At 32.4% G+C, this 21463-nt stretch overlaps 1 protein-coding gene across 1 annotated transcript in view; it reads right to left on the reverse strand.

Moving 5' to 3' along the window:
- Positions 1 to 13360: 13360 nt before the first annotated feature.
- Positions 13361 to 21463, reverse strand: part of LOC107439048 (adenylate cyclase type 8) — a 184826-nt gene continuing 176723 nt past the window's right edge. The window contains 1 exon segment of the mRNA XM_087160509.1: positions 13361 to 15039. Coding sequence (XP_087016635.1) covers positions 14599 to 15039 — 441 coding nt within the window. The 3' untranslated portion in view covers positions 13361 to 14598.

Here is a 21463-nt window from a genome sequence, read left to right on the forward strand (position 1 = left end):
TTCATATGGAGCGCCACTTAGATCCAACTCTCTCATCATGAGGCTTTTTAAAAGTTGGTGAAATAACTAAAAATTATGAAGCTCTAAGTTTTTAACTGCCTGCAACTATATAAAATATTACACAAAAAACGTAATTGTTGACAGCCCTGTTGTAGTGTTTTTTATGTGGCTGATAATTTTTAAAGAGGATTTGCAATATTTTTTATATCAACTGTATTAATTTAGATAATTACTGAAACCAGCCGTTTACGTAATTGTACGTATACCATTACGATACTTTCCGACTCATAAGCGAGGCAGCGAAATGATAATATAATAATAGATTTTTAAAAGTTTCTGTGTGGAGGTAGCGTAAATGAGGAGTAAGCGCTTTTTAGTAAAATAAGTTTATTTGCGTTTTCCCTTTCGGGTGTAGATGCGTGGACTATTTTTGAGAGGGTTGTGCTTACCAAGTTGGCGTCATTACAGTGAGCCAAGGGAGATGCTCCAACACATACAATACGATACAAATACGGAACAAGTATGCAACAAATGCGGCTTAAAACGATGCCATCTTGTTGAGTGAGTCTCAGAGAGTGGTCGGAATGAGACCACTACAACTACTGCAGTCGCTACTTTTATTTTGTAGTCTAGCGTGCTACTTTTTTGCAAAAGTTGTGTAGTGAGTAGCATGATACAAAAAAAAAAAAAAAAAAAAAACAGTAGTATGTTCCTGGAGATTACTTTTTACGTTAGCTTAGTAAGGAAACCGAGTTCTAACATAATCAGTTTTTCGAATTTCATGGGTAAAAATCTTCTGTCCATGGACGCTATTTAAAATGCTTCTATGACTGTGGGTTAACAAGAATAGCATATTTAGAGTCACGTATAACTAATATTCAATCTAGCCATTACGAATTATGTAAAATTTATCACTTTGGTCACACTTCCGCATGCAAATGTACACTCGTGAAACATTGATATTATTTCATAAGAAGGGAACATATTTTCGATGTAGTTAATTTCATAGAAGAAATGAAAGAGTATGAAACACTTCACAAATTTGCAAGTATTTCATGATCTCCTAGCATTTCTTAAATTAAATATTTGGTGTCAAGAAGGACGTAAGAAGTTGAATAAATGAACGAATTCGAAAAAAAAAATGCTTTAGAATAACATACTGTCTTATGTAAATATGAAAAAAATATTTCTAAATAATTCTTCATGTTTAGTGTAAGCCAATTTTTTATTCAAAACCATTTTGAACATAGGTGTAAATTCAGTTCTCGAGCAAAGTTCAGTACCTTCAAGTTGTGACTACAATTCGAAAGTAGTTTGTAGTCATTACATTAAAAAAAAGTTGTTGTAGTTAAAAACATTTGTAACAAAGTAGTTGTAGTAGGCTACAAAAATAATGTAGTTTTTCCGACCACTGGTCTCAGACATGTGAATTATTTAAGTGAGTCTCAGACTTCTGTAATATTCATCGATCGTGTCAGTCGAAACTGATTAAAATCAAATTTAATAAATAAAAATAAAATGATAATTGAAATTCTACTATCACTTGAAATACATAAGAATAGTCTTCCGTGAAAAGCGGAAGAACTTGGTATAAATATGCATTATAAGTCGAACTCAGAAGTTTTACAGAATTTTGATGAAATAAATATTCAGGTCTTGATTTTCGCAACTGAGTTTACAAATTAAACTCTTTCCAACCCAGAGTTTATAGCCGGCCCGAATTTTAGGTTATATTTCATTTTCTAAGCAAAATGAATTGCGCATGGACCAAACGAAGTACTGAGCAGGGTAAGAAAAAAAGAGAAAAGATAGAAGATTTCTTCTTTTTTCGAATGTCAGAAAAGAAACCTGTTATTATTTAACCCTAAAGCTTCATGTTTATTTATCAATAGTTTCTTTTATAACGGATTTCGTAGGGGGAACTATGTATTTTATTTCATTTGAAACATTATTATTATTTTTTTTTGTAACCATCGTTGAACACCTGACCCAATTTTTCTTGTTTACGACTACTAGTGCTTACCTTTGTAGTCTTTCAACTTTGAACCCAATTGAGAAGACAAAGGAGCTCCTTGATCAAGTATTGGGAGAAATTTGCTTTCGTGGAGGACTTTTTGATGGAACTAACTCGCATTTGAGTTACATGGGGAGGAAAACCACGAAAACCTCCCATGGTAAGCCCGACTGCAAAGGGACCCTAATCCATGATCCGTCTACCATTGAGGATATTTTGCGTCAGCTTGTGTGGTGGATGCGAGCAGGGAGCAGAATTCGTATCAACCAGTCATTGCTGGGATTCGAACCCGGTTCACCTTATTGGAAGGCTCTATACCCTGAGCCATCACGGCTCCGGAAACATTATCAATTACTTTTATTGAATTGCGAGTTATTGACAGGTCTTTTCATTAGTGGCAGTTGTTGGGCAAAATTAACAGTCACCAGCGGTCGACTAAATAAAAAAGACGATTAAAAATACGTTTGTTAATCGCGAAACGACACTTTTCCACAGAAAATTCACCCCACGTGCTTCAAAATACCTGCTTTCAATTTCTAGTATTATTAGAAAGCTATGAACATCCTCAGGTAAATTCATGTTTAAAATGACCCATAATATATCAGATCAATCAAAATAATTTCCTCATTACGATTACAATTTTTCAGGTATATTTTTGTACTGCTATGTTTGCAAAAAAACATAGCTTTTATGTAGCATTATTGTTTCAAAAACTTAATACACTCAAATCCATTAGTTGATTCTCCATTTTTTTAAAAAAAAATTTTCTGTCGATAACTTTAAGCTTTCTGAAGAAAAATAACGGCTGTATCGTAATTCATTACTTCATATTTTTTTTTCATAAAAATAATGTGTTTTTGTTAAATTATGAAAATAGAAAAACAATTCAGTTTCCCATTAGTATTGTGCTTAATGAATGAAATAAAGTGAGAAAAACCTTAAAAATGCCACTTTTTCATTTTATTTTGAATGAACAAACATTCTTCACAGCAATTGGCACAAAAATACAACAATTTTTAATCACTATATTTACACGTCATTTACTACAGAACGTAACAATCACTTCACAATACAATGAAATTAAAAAAAAAAGTATTGTATAATTCATCTTTCTTTAAAAATGCTTTTTCTTCAATAAATAAACCACAAAATTACTCATTGCATTACATAAAAATCAATATTATTTAGACAAAAAGGTTTCAGAAATATGAATGTTCACTTGAAAAAGAAAATTGCAGTGTTTGCACAGGACTTCGGTTAAAAACAAGGTAATGACATGAAGCTGACTAAAAATGCCATTGCGAATTTGCCATTTGTCCACAAAAAATTGGCAGCATTTTTTTAAACATTTAATTGGTTTAAAATCAGAATACTCAATTTTATATAAATTGCACACAATCATTGTTATGTCAACAAACCACTTTATATCGGTTAACATTATGAATACAGAACTCCTCACATCCATTACTCACGAAATACTAAAGTATTTCTTTTTAAATTCATTTAAAATGTTTTTTACTTATTGCGCGACAATGTTTAGAAATTTTTGAATGCTGTAAGATATTTTTATAACGTGAAAGAATTGACTCAAATAATGAAGTATTTATATGTTGCCCAAAAAGTTATTTAAATCCTACCTTTTCCATAACGTTTCATTATTTTTAAGAAATTCGACCGACAAGGCTAAATATCTTTACTCTAACAATTTCTTTATAAAGTCATTCAATCAGAAAAATCTTAAAATATTATTTTTAAGTGATAAAATTGTACCAAATAGTGTCCAGTCTTTCGAAAGTAGGAGTCCCCCTGTTTTTATAAACACTTCAGAAAACATGATTTCAAAATATACACATAAATGAATGGTTATGAAGCGAGAGGAATTAAAATACATAAATATTATTAAATGTATTCCTACTTTGAAACCAACGAGTGAAATAAAACTAGATGTATATCTTTTCAGGATGTTTGGAAATTTCACCACCATTAAATCGTCATTAAGAAAGTGGTTCAAAATTATAAAGAAAACGAAAAATGAAGATAGATCTTTGAAACTAAATTTTTATAGGATGCTTTTTAGACCCGGTGTTTTTCAAAAAGCAATTTTAGTATTTTAATATCAAATCCACGAAAAAAAAAACGTTCCAAGGTTAATTACATCTTAATTTAATTTCTTTCATTTAACATAGGATATTTCAGTAGTTAGAATTTTAAGTAATTTTATTTTCATTGTTTTGGTTTCCGTTATTGGTTTGATTTGTTTAAATATTTCATCCTCCACTTTTTTTAAATGAGGACTCTAAATCATTTATTCCTCGACCTAGAGTTTAAATCATTCATAAAATAGTTTCTTCACTTGACGGAAGCGGTGCTCTGAAGTTCTCCCGAATACTTCTTACATACAAATGCACTACGACCGGAGATTTCTCTACCTACAAACTAAACCGAAAGCGTTACGAATGGTTTGGGAATGTGCTTCTTTGGAGAAACTTCCAAACAGGGTGTGACATTAAATTTGTTAAAATTGGGCAGAATAAATATGTAACGCATGTCATAAAAGTTATTCAGATTAATATTACTTGTTTATTTATACAAGGATAGAAATTCAGAATAACATAACGGATTTATACTTATCTATCATAAATCTTTCGTGATATCTTTTTTGTTTGATTTTAAACACGTCCTTTCTTTTCGTGGATAAAGGGACCGACGTGTAGCTAAGCACAGTTTGAGGACCCTATCAAAAGATTGAAAAAAGTTTAATGTTAACCATAAATCAATCATTTGGCATGTTAATGATCGTTTTCGGAACTATATTTAAATACCGATATTTTATTTGTAATTATTTTGCATTAGGAAATGCTTTAGTGATTTTCTTGCTAAGTGTGACTAGGAATTGCTTGCTTATTTGCAACTACAACTATAAAATGTTTTTTTTTAAACTCATTCAACATTTGAAAAAAATAAAAAGTGAAAAAAAAATAACTGATAACAAATGGAATGTTTTGTTAGTGTCTGTAAGCAGTTGAAAGATAACACAAATGCTTTCCGTCTATACCTATTTGGGAAACATTAAGATAATATGAAATTATCCATTCAATGAAAATGTCACCTTCGTATAGAAATGTTTAAAATATCAAAATTCGAAATATATTTGGACACCTGCCTAATGAAGTAGATCAGGCATGGTGAAGGGGTGTTTTCTCATGGCTTGGTCTGGGACCCTTAGTTTCTGTAGCTGACATCATTGACTAAGATATACATGGACAATGCTGCTCTCCCAACTCCATTACAATATTTTAAGAAACGCTCATTTCTCTTGTAGCAGGAAAACTCTCTTTATTTACACTCAGTTGGAATTTCCCTTCTAAAATTACTGTAAAATAACCGGCAGCCGTCTGTCCATCGAATTAAACTCGAAGTTTACGGCAAAGAACAAAAATTACGGTTATGAAACTGCTTACAACTCATATGGTCAAAAAAATCATGATGACAAAACTATATGAGCTTTAACCATTCACAAAGCATGATTTAAAAACCGTAAAGAAGAAATGATATTGGAGCTTGATTGTGGTTGAGTTGTATTTTATCAAATGTACCATGGAATGTGGTTTAACTAGTTTTTTGCTGGCTTCACCTATCGTAAGAGATGGGAAATACTAGACTTTTTTTTGTTTTAAGCAACTTTATGGTGCTGCCCTCTATTCGTAAATCGTAAGAAGTATCGTATTCTAATAGTTCAGGGTCAGAAATTCCTGAGTACAGTACACTGAAAACTCTTCATGTATTGAAAGGAATGGAGGAAACGTTGTGACGTTAACGCTGAGTCTCGAACCCCGTTTTGTAGGTTATGGAATTAGAAGATGAGGCCTCTCGGCTATAACATGCAAGGAACTAAGTGGCTTCTTTAGGTGGGCATAGTTGGAGTGAAAAAATTCTGGTTGTTTTACCGTATTAGGTGAAAGCACTTAATAAACTGTTTTTCTCACAGTTGACAGTTTGAATACTATCCTATTTATGGTTGTTTGACTGCTTGGTTGAATATGATAAAATAAAAATTAAACAAATTACTATTTAACCATTTTTAGAGAAATTTCTCAAGACTTGCAGTCATGCTTTCCCGAGATCCATCCTCAAAAACTCGACTTCTCAGAGCAATTTGGTCAATGTCTTACAGAACGCCCTTTGAAACAAATGATGTAGACCACCGATCATTCTAGCACCCACATCAGCTGCGATGGATACCTAGAAGATGGTCAGCTATCAAAAACTGGTGAAAAATCTCCCCCGAGCGATGCATCGATTCAAAAGGAGGGACAAATATTATATTAAGAAGTACCTCAGATATTTCCGAGTTCGTATCACTGGGTATCAAGATCTTTTTGGCCAGATAATATATCAGGTTTTTTGGCTCAATAATTTTGGTAGAATGTTGAATCCATGCATATATTTACATTTGTAAAAGTTAGCCTAGCATGCACTGTTCTCGTATTTTATGAGGTCTGCATTTCTAACTGCCTAGACGTTTTCAGAAAAATGTCGTATTTTAGACTCATGTTTGTACATGCTAAAAAGTGGAAGCAATAACGATTTTGATTCATTAAAATAAATTATCTTTGTATGCATTTCATAAATATTCCTTTTGAGCGTCTTTCAAAAAAACCAATAATTTTGAAACTGTGCTCATAATAGTAATAATCCCAAAATACAAGTTTAAATTAAAAGTAATCGTCAAAATATTTTAAGAAAGAATAATAGAATTAAAATCTTCCTGATACGCTAAAACTAACTTTTGCTATTGGCTGACGTCATTTAGAAATGACACTGATTTAAAAGTTAGGATTAGAAAAATTACTAACTTAGTATAATCCAACTTTTTTTAATATCAAAATCGGAAATATATATTTAAGTTTCGATTGATTTAAAAAGAAAATAATTTATAATATATTTAAAAGAATGTCATTAAAACATGGGAAATAAGATTATTATTTCTTTTATAAAATGAAAACAAATCTTATACAATGCGGAGCATAGTAAAAACCAATAAAAATATATGAAGAAAATTTGGAATTAATGATTACATCACAATGAAGTCAATACAAAAATTCTCAACAGGCTAAGAATAATTTATTTGAAGTGTTAATACTTTAAAATATGATTCGTTGACAGAAATTATAAGATTATTAATGACTTTTTGAAGAAAGGAAACAAATCCTGCAAATTTTTAGAGTAGATATATAAAGTTTGTTGCGAAACATTTTTCGTACTCATTGAAAATTTGAAAATTTCCCAAGTTTTTATAACTCAATTTTCTGAAAGTCAAGTAAGTTGAGAGCTTATTAAATAACACATCATTAATTTTAAAGCACTCGGGTGAAAATCTTATTCAAAACATAAACATAGCTTTTAAGTTATGGTGAAGAATTCATCAGAATAAGATGCTGCGGGGCGAAAGAGTTGAGTGCTTATTTTATTTAATCAGAATGGTAATAAATCTTCAAGAGTGGCTGGAGGTTATGGAAATGTCCTAAATTCAAAATGTCAGAATTAAGAAGTAAATTCAAACAAAATAAAACGATCTAAGGAGGATTTTTATTTATTAGAGAAGACGGTAGATAAAAACTCGACTTAAAATCATTAGATTTAGAAATATTTCATCAAAAAACTTCACTTCTCCATTTTGAAGAGCTCAACAATACTGCAAAATTTGTAAAAGTAATGAAAAACAGCAGTGTTATTGCTTAATAAAACATTCGACTAAAATAGGTCAAAAAATTTAATAACCTAAGACAATGACAGAGCGATGAGTAGAAAAATGAATATTTTACTGCAGAGCAAAAATCCTTTGATTATAAATGTTATAGACGAGAGAATAAGAATCGTCACATTGAAGGGATGGATTTGTACTGAATTTTGGGTTTCAACTCAAGTACTCTACTATGCAGAGTTCCACAGGTAGCACCATCCATTTTACATAAAAAATGGGTATATTTCGCCTTTAAATTTTGCTAAGCATTCGTAAAAATTTACATTAAACTGAAACGTCGAATTAAAGTAAAAAAATGTTATCCAAAAGATGTAAAATTCGTGAAGATAAATTCATTATTTCGTGAATATTTTACCAACTACTTTTTGCAAGGTAAGAATGAGTACGTTATTTTTACATATTATTTACGTCAAAATTTATGTAAGTTGAAACGTCGAATTATACAAAAAAGTAGTTATCCAAAATACAGAAAATTTGCGTAAATAAATTTGAACCGAAATTTGAATGGAAAATTCGCTTTGTCAATAATACTTAAAATACAATGAAGCATTTTTACTAAATCTAAATAGTAAATTTTCTTTCTTCCATCTTTTTTCGTAAAACATAGGAAAACAATCTTACCGAAGGGTAGTTGGTAAAATCCATTCCATTAATATTACAAAAAATATACCAAAGCAGTTTTTTTTTACCAAATATCTCAGTGGTAACTTCATTCCGGCAATATAACGTAAAATTTACGTATAAAAGGTATTGATTTCACTAATTTCCCAAACCTTTACGTTTAATTTAATGTATCATGCTACATGGGTCGTCTATACGCATTTAGACGTGTATTTCACTCGCCAAATGAGGGATTTACCGGGAATTTTTAGTTCTTCTTTCTGTTCAAAACAAAGATAGCCCCTTAGGAAACCAATAAATGAGAGAATGACCCCTTTTATGTATTCTGAAATAAGGGTCTCAATTGTCACAATTCTAACACTGTCAATAATTGAGCTTGAAAGAGATTTTGCAAAATAGAATAAAATCAAGGCAGAGTTGGATGATCTCTCCAGAAGGTGTCAGCTGTATATCGAACAAGCTGTGAAATTGTAAAGCACATTCACAAAAACGTAAGTTCTATATCTTTCATTAAGAAGTATTTTTTTGGAATTTTTTGTCTAATGATTCCCGTAAGTAGTGAGACAAATGGAAATACGAGGAAATAATTTTTTTTATAATTAAAAGTCATAAAAACATTTTTAACTTGTTTATTCTGTTTGATTTATGTACTAATTATAATAATGTCCAATAAAATAGCAGTAATTTAAAAATTTTGATTTCAGTTTTAAAATTCACTTCTCAAAATTAATAGAAAGGAGTGAAATGACTCTAAAGAAGTTTTCTTTCTATAGCACTGTTTATGTTTTATTCAAGTCATTTCTAGAATTAAGTAACTGAATAATTTAGTGGGATTAGTGTTACATGCTATACTTTTATAAAAAATCTATCCCTGAATAGTAAAAAAATAAAAATAAAATAAAAATAGAATGTTAATATTTTTCTACCTATAAATAATTTTAGTTAGTTAAATGAGAGGAAAATTTTTTGGAGAACTGATAGAATAAAATGAAAAAATAAAAATTTCGCAATTCATAACAGTTCGGATCAAATATGTTAATAAAAAAATATAAAAATATGAGATAATTAAATAGAACATCATAATTCTATGGTTACCATTGGGTGAAATGATTTACTGAAAGACATGAATACTAAATGGATTTATTTTCTATAATTAAAATTTGATGAACTTTCTTAATATATCGTTAATACATCATTCGACACTTCCTCTTAACACCAATTATACATTTAATACAATTCTGTATTTTAAAAAAATAATATTTTAAAATTATTTGTATGACTTTGCATTAGCACATATATTTCTGAATTTACACTTGTTGGTAGAAGTCTTAAATTGCAATGAAAAATTATATAAAAAGGTAAGACATTCTAGTTAAGTAAATTTTTTCGTTACAGCATATCTCATTATTTGATTCCAGAGGACGACCCAAATGTAGGGAAATACTCTATAAAAATATATAAGAATGCATCATTGTATGTGCTGCAATTAAAAATAATAAAAAAATGTTAATTGAATTTAAAAAATAATTATTTTATTAGATTTACTGAGTTACATATTTCAAAAATCTCAGATCTGGAAATCAGAAGATCTGGAACTCTAAAAGTAAATATATTATTAAATGCTTCTCTCATAAAAAATAATTTAGTTTTGCTTTTCAATTTTAATCTCATATTTTATAGTTTTGGTAAATTAAAGCTGGTATTAAAAAAATAGTTTCAAGTTTATTTTTCAATTCTACCTTCTCTATCTTATCTAGAGACACAAAAAAGGTCGATTTTTAATCAGTCAACACAGGATGGATGGAAAATGGGCGTTTCACGCGATTTCCCTCTTCATTAAAAAAGTTCCGGCTGTTTACTTTTTCCTTATTCTAACTTCTTACGGAAACGTGGGGGGGGGGTACCAAAAAACCAGGGGGTAATGGAGAGGGAAAATTGCGTAACCTCGAGAAGCTCATTCTATTTTCAAATAGTTTAGTTGTAGGATTTATTCCCAACATTTGCTGCATTCAATTTATTGATGACTCTAAAATGTTTTCAAACCCAGTTGTTATTATATTAATTTTAATACTTTTTATTAATATATTATTAAAACATAAGAATTATCAAACAGTCTTGACTTCTAAAGCAATTAATATAGCAACGATCCAAATTAGTTATTTAGAGGAAAAACGAAACCCTTATTGCTGTTGTAAGTAGAAACATTTAAAAATCTGAGTACTGTCCACATAGAACAGACAGTTTAACAATTATAAGTTTGTTTTTAATTAAAAAATAGAGACATTCAGAACATTTAAAAATACATTTAATGATTCATAAAAATATTTTTGCTTTGATGCTCCTTCAAAGAAGGATATCCATCTTAAGAATTCCGGAAGATAAATCTTTCAAAGTGGAATAGAATGAGTTGATGTGACTGCTCAGAATCGGACAATTAGAAAATGAGATAATTTTTTTTATCGATACTCTTTAATATATTCAAAAAATAGGAGTCACTTTTAAGCAATTGTATATATTTTCACTATGTTTATTAATCACTTGATTCCAGTATAGCTAATAATATATTAAATTGTACAGTATAAATATGTTTGATTCACCATTTTATGTAATAATTAAAAAGTTTGTACAAAAAATAGCGTAAATATTTTTCAAGATTTAATGTATTAGATACTTTTCGATTGTATGTATTTATATCAAAACTTATTCTTTTAAAGATTAATTATATATAATCGTAGCAAATTTAAAAGATTTTCAAGATTGTTCATACATTTTATGAAGCTATAGCGAATATATAAATTGTTAATGAAGACTCACGAAATAAAACAAAATCCTTATAAAAATACACAGACATAATTAAAAAATAATTCTCGTAAAATATATTTTTTGTTTAAGTCGGCACACCACTTTTTTCCAGGAAAAGAAAAAAAAGAATTTTAATAGAAAATATTAATTAATAATTCATTATAATTCAAACAGATGTTATAATGAAAAAATAAAATTGATAGATGTTAAAGAATTAGAAATTCTTAATATTTTTAAAGGAATATAAATTCTTAAAAAAAATAATCTTTTTCTTCCATATTTCTATTCCATTGTTAATAAGAAAGTTATGTACCCAAAATACGTTAAATTTATCTACGAACGGTTATCAATTCATTTTGAATGCGTGATTCGGTTTGGATCGGCATTTTAAATATGTCTAAAAATTGGGTTCTTGTATGTTAATTCTAGAGAGGATCAAAATTGATGTTTATAACCTGCAAATAATTTAAAATGTTAGAAATCTTTTTAAAAAGCTTACTTTTGTTATGATTCTAAAGAGTGTTGAATATTTTATGCCTTAGGCCCCAAATGATGAGAAAAAAATATCATAATTCTTTTTAATAGGATAACCAAAATTATTGTTGATATTTTCTCAAGTCAAAATATTTTCAAAATAATAATTTATTACAGGAAAATTTAAAGAAATAATACGAGTAGAAAGTTTTGCAATGATTTATATAAATTGGGATATTGCATAGCATGTAATGTTTATATTTAGTTATTGACATTTATTTAAAGATGCCCATGTAAATGCAAGTGTCCTTTGCAACTTAAATGTATTGTTTTAAATGCATAATATATTAAATAGATCGAAAAAGTTTAAACTTCTTGTCAGTTAAATGAATTTGAATAGCTGTTATGGAACATCTTGTTCTGATTTCAAGAGCATAAATAATTTTTTTTTGCAACGGTGTATATTTGCAATACAAAATTAACAATATCATATTTTTGTAAAAAAATAATTTTATTTAAGTTACTTTGATTATATTAGCTATAAGAAAAAATTAACGGAAGTCACCGGCCACAGGAGATAAAATATAAAAAATAGCAGTGAAAATTTGTTTGTTAATCGCAATTTTTTTCCTTAAAAATGCACCATATTTGATCAAAAATACGTGCTTTCAACTTGTGTTATTTATTGCACGGGAAAAGTTGCGACCTCACTCTTCGGAACGTTCTGATTATTCCATTTCAAAATATCATAGGAACTGAACTTGATTATAAAACGTTTCATTCAAGTTAATTTCATATTATTTAAAAAATACCATTTTTTAAAAATTCAATTTCTCAGGAACTATTCAATCCACGTGACTTAAATTTTGCACACTCTACACGACATTTGCTTCATTTTAATTCAGCACACTGTGGGAGATTTTTAAAATTTAAATCCATGCTAAACTGGTTAATAAAAGTAAAAAAAGGAACCAGGTGAACATCTTTTTACTCATATTAGACATTAACATAGAAAAGTAGGGAAACCGCAATATTTATTCTCTTAACAGAATCATCGTGAACTCGATCAGCAAAACTATTAAATTCGGGGATCGTCGATCGTACTTTTTTTCAAAACAAGAGCGATGTTATCACACTATTCAGATTTAGACTTCGAAGAATATAAATACCACACGTGATTGACTGTTTTTACTAATACAAAACCTTTTGGGAGCAACCATTCTCCGTTTCACAGTAAAATGGTTGTTCTTGGAATTACCTGCGTTGATTTCAAAATTCTTATCGAAGTCACATGATTATTCGTAAACGATTTTATTTTTAGTCAGTGTCATTTTCTTGGTGCGGAAATATCACTTCTCTTGGCTCAATAACAGATTTACCAATTATGAATGATAAAGTTAAAGATATTTTCTGTTTAAGTTTCCACTTAGTTTTATATCATAAAAATTAATTAGCTTTTAAAGATGAGGTTTGTTTGTGAAGCTGCTTTTTTCTTAAAAAACTTTTTTTCTAATTTAACTTTCAACTCTAAAAGTAAATCATCGATAGCTTCGTCTTCAATGCACTCTGATGCCATGAGGTTGTATCGTCAAAACGAACCCTCTAAATAAGATCCTCTCACAAATAGTTAGAATGCATTTTAATGTACTTATTTGTTTTGTTAAATTTTTGGTTTGATATTTTTTTGATTTTCCTTATTTAGCCTTTTCAGCATTTGGTGTGGATGTTTTTTCGGTAGCTGGAAGAGTTTTTAATGGTCTGCCAGAAAGGTTTTCTTTTGCACAAAGTCTGTGAAAAAAAATCCCGTGCCTGCCAAAAGTGGTCGCTACATAGAGGTGGTCTTTCTTGGAGGTTTTACTCTATAATATTAATGGCAATCATCTTATCAACTTTGTCATGCAGTAACACTCAAAATAAACAAAGTAAATTGCTTGGGTGGTCTAGAAAAACACCTTTAGTAGTTTTTGACGAGTAGTAAGTAGGCTTTTTGGGAATTAATGCGTAATCTTATGGTACAAAAGGTGCACCAATAAATGTACTAATAAATTAGTGCGGATGCACGAAGAAAAAATTCTCATGAAATTACCGTACTAAACGTAAAAAAAACCTTTCTTTTAAAAAACAATAATTCTGCGAGTGAAACCAAAATATATGGTATTTAAACTTTTCATATGATAACGGTTTACCATAAATTCTGGTTTTCAAAATTATTGTCATTATTACCCCCCCCCCCCATTGAATAAAAATATAAAACTGAAAAGTAAAGAAAACCAAATAAATGATTTTTATACCATGCTCTAAAGTATGATAAAATTTCTAAATTTTACCGCATTTACCAATTTTAACACTTAGTATAAAGCAATAATTAATATCTAAATTTACCAAAATCATTATCGAAGTGCTTCAGTAAAAATTACCATGTTTTTTTTATGTTCCCATAGAGCTAGACACAAGGTAGATTTTAACATATTCTGATAGTTACGACCAGGTTTTTTTTGTAGTTTTGACCAGGCTCAGTGTGATAGTTTACGGTATACACTCAAACGCAAAAATGTTCAAGCTGCGAAACCAATGATAATGTGAAGAGGTTAAAACAGACTTGTATAAAGGATGACTAACACCCGTTAAACGCTTAAACAGTAGAAAAACTAATTAACTATTCAAAATAAATAAAAAAAATGACATCACCTTGTACCATTTGAATCGTATTTTTTAAGATTGGAATTGAATGGATCAGATCATTGCAATAAAACTTCTTTTTGTATTCCATTTCAGTTAAACCTTATAGAGTTGCAAAGAATACCGGCATTCACTTGGACATTCACCCGTGGAACAATGAAACAATTCACAAGGAAATGACGCAACGCTTTCATGAAATATCACAATGAGGGTGGGAGGGAGTGTCGTGTGCAGAACATTTAGGTCAAGAAATTCCTTTCAGATCGAGATCAATCACAACATTCCTCATGTCCGGGTAAGAGTGACTACTGCCACCGGCATCCGTCATGCGTCGTTCACGCATCCGTTTTCTCCTACCTGGGTGGGGTGTTTCAGATAGAATTCTCTGAAGTTTGTGACGAGAGGGCGGCACCAGAGGCTGTGCTGCCAGGCGCCTCTGAGGACTAGGAACACTCAGACTTGACCCGAGACCCTTTTTGCGGGCTCGAACAAGTCCATATACGACTGCTGCCAGGCTCTTGTGTACACTGGGATGGCGACCCACTGACATCTGCCTTCCAACTGAGCGACGCCTCCCCAGGACGTAGTATGTTTCCATTTCACCTTTTCCTTTCACCGCTACCAGTCCCCTGTACTGGACAAGATAACCGTGAGCTTCTAGAATCTGAGCTGTCGCCTTAGGTACCTAAAAAAGTAAAGTCGTGAATAAAAAAAATTTCGAGCAGTATCATAATGGTTGCCTTTAATACAGATTCGAGAAATCTTTTAAAAAGTTGTTGAATTTTGGTACAGTTAGTACGCAAATTAGGTGAAAACGAAAAAGGTTTCAAGCTCCGCGCAATTACTTTTGTGGTCAATATAAGAAAAGGAAAGATTAAAACAATCTAAAGGCAGTTTACTGAAGGATGTTGCTTAACTTTTTCTAGTTCAGTGTAGCTAGTCTGGCAAGACTAATTCAACGCATAATACAAACCATTAGAAATATAAACTAATTGCTTTCAAACGCTTTTGAAACTAATATTTTTTATACAACAAAGACCGTATGTGTATGTCGCTTCACTTTTAATGTACTGTCTAAGGTTTGTACTTGTTAATGTACTAAAATGTACTATTCCGGAAAGGGTAAAATGTGGCTCTAAGCTGATACGTTTCAGTTTCGCTCCAAGGTTGGTGAACCTGCGACACGTGTGCTCCTAAGGGGTGCCGGATAAGTTTTTCGGTGGCATACAAAAAGCACATATTAAACTTTTTTTTATTTACTAACATTCGATGCTGTTATTGTTGTTGTCGTAGGTCATTAAGGCATTGGGAGTGCGATTGTTCTTGTTTTCAAGTGGCGCCATCTATGACCAAGAATACGACTTCTGCCACCCCCTTTTTTAGGGCGGACCCATTTGTACGTCCATTCATTCATCCACAGATCACAATTTTGACCTGAACCAGAGAACAATCAATCTCCAATCCAGTACCCCCAGAGGCTTAATTTGTTATAGAAGCATAGAAGACACTAACATTCGATGATAACACTGAATAAAAACACTTCCAATGTTAGCGGCTGTAACTGGCGGATTAAAATTTTTTTTATCTACTACTAGCTGTACCCTGCGCGCGTTGCAACGCTTTCAGTTTGAATTTTAATTTATGTATTTAGGTGTTTAAATGAGATTTGCGATTATGATTTGAAATGAGAATTTTATTGAATGGTGAAAAAATCCGTGATAGTCAAAGCAGTTAATTCTCTAGGATATCGTTAGTGCATTTTCAAACAGACATGTATGGTGATGCACACGGACCATAAAACATATTTTGAATGATGGTCATAAATAAGACTGGATCAGTGGCGACATCAGGTATTTCTGCTGATATTAGCTGACCAATTTGGCATGGCGGGATTTTTTCAATAAGCTGGCAATCCTCATTTTTCTATTCAATAGGATATCTCAAAATCGTGTCTTTCCAAAAACATGACGCTTTGCAATGAAATCAAGTATAGAGCTTAATATTTGTTTTAACTCACGTGCGGTAATATCATGAAGATCAGATGATGCTTGCCTAGGTTACAAAAGCTCTTTAATTTCAGCTCAAGCAGGATTGCATGTTAATGTAGCAAATAACTTTGGCTGCCCATATGCACACCGATACTTGTAGCTCCGAATGAAGTCATTTGGAAACACGAATATACCGACATATATTCGTCAAAAAAAGTTTCAATTGATTTTATTGACCCGATAACAACGTTGATAATGTGTCAGTTGGCGACGTTAAATCTGGTAGTTTCACTTTTCCACCAGAACAGCAAATTCCAGCTGCTTCATTCTTAAATTTGAGAGCACTACAAAACACAGATAAATGATCCATTTTTTTTAATGATAACTTGGATAGGGAATATAATTAGTAATTGGATAATAGTGAAATATTGTAAGAATTAAACCAGAGTATTGGCGGCGTTTGAATAGAGAAGTGAGTTTTCTATCGTTTTCTATTCTTAAATCTTGTTTTGATGTTTCAGATAATCGGGCTTGAGCAATGTATTTTAAATCGGTAACTTGTCTTTCTTACCGTTGCTAAGATATTTCAAAAGAATGGGCGAATGGGCTTGAGAGACGTGCAGTTGATCGATAACCAGTTTTGCTTGCTGTTGCTCAGATGTTTCTGATTTTGTATTTAATTGTTGTCAGAGATGTACTTAATTGGTGAAAAGCATTTGGCAATTTTCCGGCTAGTTATAATCAGGTTTATTCAAGTGCTTTTGAATAAACAATGTTTTTTGTTTTACCGTTTGGAGCGTACACGAATAAATTAGAAGGTCTTCCGACACGTGAGCAGGCCACATAGAGCTGTCCGTGGGAGAAGCATGGATTTTTCAAATTCAGACCACATACTTGGAGTGACTGTCCTTGGGCTTTGTTGATGGTCATGGCAAAAGCAAGTCACACCGGAAACTGCAAACGTTCGAATTCAAATGGCATATCTGTGGGGGTCATTGGAATACGGGGTAGCAGAACATCTTCTCCTTTAAATTTGCCCATTTAGAATTTCAGCTTCGAGGATATTGGTCATTATTCCTTTCACCGAAAGACGAGTACCGTTACAAAGTTTGGGTGGGTTGATGTTTCGGAGGGCTATGATAGGTACTCCCGTTTTCAATGTTAAAAAGTGCGGCGGCATACCTGGCAAATCAAGTGAATTCAGAAATTCAGTTGGGTAGTTTACAACCTCGTTTTGATCTATTACAGTATCGATGGACTTATATGTTCTTGCAGAACCTGGAATTTCATTTAGAATGTGATCATTGATGTCATGTACATCGTTATTTTTTGCTGCTAATATAGCACGTTCACTGAGCCATTGAAGATTTTTGTAATTTAGAGAGATATATGGAAAAACGTTGTGAAAAAGTTCATCTACGGTTGAAATAATTTTACAGAAGTCTGTTGGCAGTGTAATGCTTTGGGTGGATTTATCTATTACCATCATTCCATTACCAATATCCAACAATTGCTTTGTAAAACGTTCGGCTGATGCATCATGCTGTAGTTGAACACGCATGTTGGTTTTTAAGTGTAATTTTTGAGCATGTTTCTACAACGCTGGTGATTTGAGACATGCATGAAGTTCACCAGCAGGAGTTGAACGTGGAATTACAGGCAGAGTTTGCCGGAAATCACCAGACAATAAAATAAGTGCGCCGCCGAAAAGTTGTTCATTTTCTCTCAAATCTCTTAGCGTATGATGAAGCGCTTCTAATGCCTTTCTGTGCGCCATAGCGCATTCATTCCAAATTATAAGTTGGCATGATTGTAGTATTTTACCCATTACAGAATTTTGTTTGATATTGCATGTGGGTGTTTCAGGGAATTGCACATTTAAAGGTAATTAATGCGCTGTTTGGCCACCATCCAAAAGAGTTGCCGCAATTCCAGAGGATGCCAAAGCCAATGCAGTTTTGTTATGTGATCGTATTGTTGCCAGGATAAGGGAAGTTAGAAATATTTTACCTGTTCCTCCAGGTGCGTCTAAGAAAAACAATCCACCGCTTCGATTTGTAACAGCTGTCATAATTTTGTCGTATGCTATGCGTTGTTCCATAACCAATTTTGAAATATTTGATTGAACAAATGAACTTAGTTTGTCGATATCAAAATGCGTTTGTCGTAGAAAATAACGATTGAAAAGATTGTATGAGCATCGTTAAGATTGTTATTGAAGATTGTTAAACATATGTTTTCGATTGAAATTAAATCCTCATTATATCCGTCTGGAGAGAATTGAATGTCTGGATTTTGTTTTGTTGCACGTAAGTGATGTAGTATGTCTGCACTCATATTTTCTTTGTATTTTTCTCAAAGATCCTTTGGATTGGATGGAAAGCACATAGTTAATATCATTGAAAATAACGTACGTATTTGCTGCGGTCGAGCAGTATTCGATGCATCTGCCATTGAAGCGTCCCAATGTGAGTCATTTTCATGAAGATTTAATTTTTGGCAAGCTTCGCGATAAGTGACACATACTTCATTGTTTGCTGTTCTTAATTCTTGAAACGATGTCGGCCATCGCACGTTGACTAACAGTAATCATAAGTAGAAGCATTCTGCATTGTTAGGGTGGATGGTGTAGAGACGACCTAATGCGTCAGTTGAATATAAATTGGGATGTCCTTCAACTGGTTTACCTTGCTTTCTACGTTGAAAATATTTCGCCGAAGCACTCCATGTGTAGTATGTTGGCACCTCACAGTAAAGAAGCGTATTTGCAAATGCGTCATCCCTGCACAAAGAGAAAAATGCCGTTAACGTTGTTTGTGGTGGTGACAATGCTCTTGAACTGGCATTTTCTGCTGTAAAGTAAACTCGCTGTCCATTTTCAAGGTGCACTGCCAAATGAAGAACTGTTGGATGCCGTTCATGAATTGGAAATGATAAAATGCGCCAGATTGCTTCATTGCTACTAATGTAGCGTCCCAATTGATATTGATTGACTTCATCGATTGTTGAAGTAGCATTTTCCAATCCAAAAACTGCCATGTCGCCTCCTTTATTTACATGTTTACTAATATATATTTGATCGCTTTCACCGAATTACAATTTTCGACATTGATGTGTGCTTTGTACGTTTTCGAGATCAACGGTGTATAGGGTACAATCCAACGATTATCGACTTCAACATCGTTGTTCCGCATTTTTAAAATGATGGATCTTCCGCCATCTTCTTTAGATCGTCGTCGATAAAGCGGATAGCCGTCATTGCCAGTGATAGTCTCAGCAGTTAGTTCTCTTGGATATCGTTTGGTGCATTTTCCATTGGACATGCAAGGTGAAGTGTTGTTGAGTGATCCACACGGACCATGAATCATATTCTGGATAACGACCTGAAATAAGTCTGGATCAATTGCGATGTCAGGTATTTCTGCTGATATGATCTGATCAATTTGGCATGGTGTGATTTTTTCAATAAGCCAAATCAGAATGTGTGCATGTGGCAATCCTCTTTTTTGCCACTCAAGAGAACATCCAACACCGTGTCTCTCCAAAAACATGGCGCTTCACAATGAAATCAAGTAAAGATTTCAATTTTTGTTTGAACACACGTGCGGTAATATCATGACGATCTGATGATGATTTGTCCTGGTAACAAAAGCTCTTTATTTTCAATCCAAGCAGGATTGCATGTAAATGTAATAAATAAATCTGGGCACCCATATGCGCGAACATATGTCATGGCATCCTGTGAATATTCATACATGTGCCTTGGACTCCTTGTAAATGTAGCCGGCAGTATAATCATTTTCCCCACATCATTAGGATTAACGTTACCATCATTAATTATTGCATCCCGTAAATGAATGTATTCTTCTGAACTTAATTTGGTTTGATTTAATTTAATATACAGTAGACGTTCGGTTTCAATTTTCGAATACGTATCAACAATGTATTGATGAAATAATTGTCGACATTTTAAGATGTGATTATCAGCATTTTGGTGAATCATCAATCTATATGCATAAAAATTCATGGCACTAACTTTCTTATTGTTTTTCTCGCCTGTTTGTGGATTTCTGAATTCTATGTTAAAATGGTATCCATCCTCTCCTTGCAAAATAAAATAGGATATTGCAATGCATCATAGGATGGATGCGTTTCTGAGACTCTTTGAACGTCACCATTTCTGCGATAAGGAACTATATCGCGGGAGGTAAATTCTTCACCAACTATAACAATAGCCACCTCGTCCAATCTTGGTGCATTGTATTTTCCTTTGTGGTGGCCTGCAGGTGTTTTGTCAGCTCTAATAACAACTTTGTAATTATCGGATGGCATTTTGTAAGTGCAGATCTGAACAGTCTAATGAACTGATTATGTTGATTGAAAAAATTTTGTAATGAGGTAACAATTTCTCGTTTAGTGCCATTGTTTAACTGACAGCGTTGATTGACTTAATCATTTGTGTTACCCATAAAATAAATCTGTGGAAATTTATGATCTGCGCCAGGCAATGGAAGAAGTGATCCTGCACGATGATAAATTTGGCCTTGCACTTTGAATGTTGGCATGTAATTCTTCACGATACGTGTAGCACCAAATGAAGTCATTTGGAAACACGAATTGTACCGGCGTATATTCGCTAAAAAATGTTTCGATTGACTTGTTTGACCTGATAAGAGGGTTGAAAATTGCTCGGCTGGCGACGTTAAATCTGGTAGTTTCACTTTGCCTCCAGAACAGCAAAATCCAGCTGTTTCATTCTTAAATTTCAGAGCATTATAAAAAGTACATAATTGATCCATTTTTCCGATGATGACGCTTGGGTGAAGACTATAGTTGGTTGTCGGATCATAGCGAAATGCGCTGAGAGTCAAATCAGAGTATTGGCAGAGTCTGAATAGCGAAGTGCGTTCTCGATCGGCTTTCATTCTTGCTTCCCGTTGCTCGGATGTTTCTGACGAACGGGCTTGGGTAGTTCGTAGTTGATTTGTTAATAGTCTTCTTTCCTGTTGCTCAGACATTCCTAAGAAAGCATTGTGTCCTCGATTAGTTTCAGGTCTTTTTTCCCGTTGCTCCAATGTTTCTGAAACACGGGTAGTTCTCTTTTTGCGCGCTTGAGATGTC

This window comes from Parasteatoda tepidariorum, chromosome 4, assembly GCF_982258835.1.
Source record: "Parasteatoda tepidariorum strain Cologne lab strain chromosome 4, Ptep-v5.0, whole genome shotgun sequence".
Classification (NCBI taxonomy): Eukaryota; Metazoa; Arthropoda; class Arachnida; order Araneae; family Theridiidae; genus Parasteatoda; species Parasteatoda tepidariorum.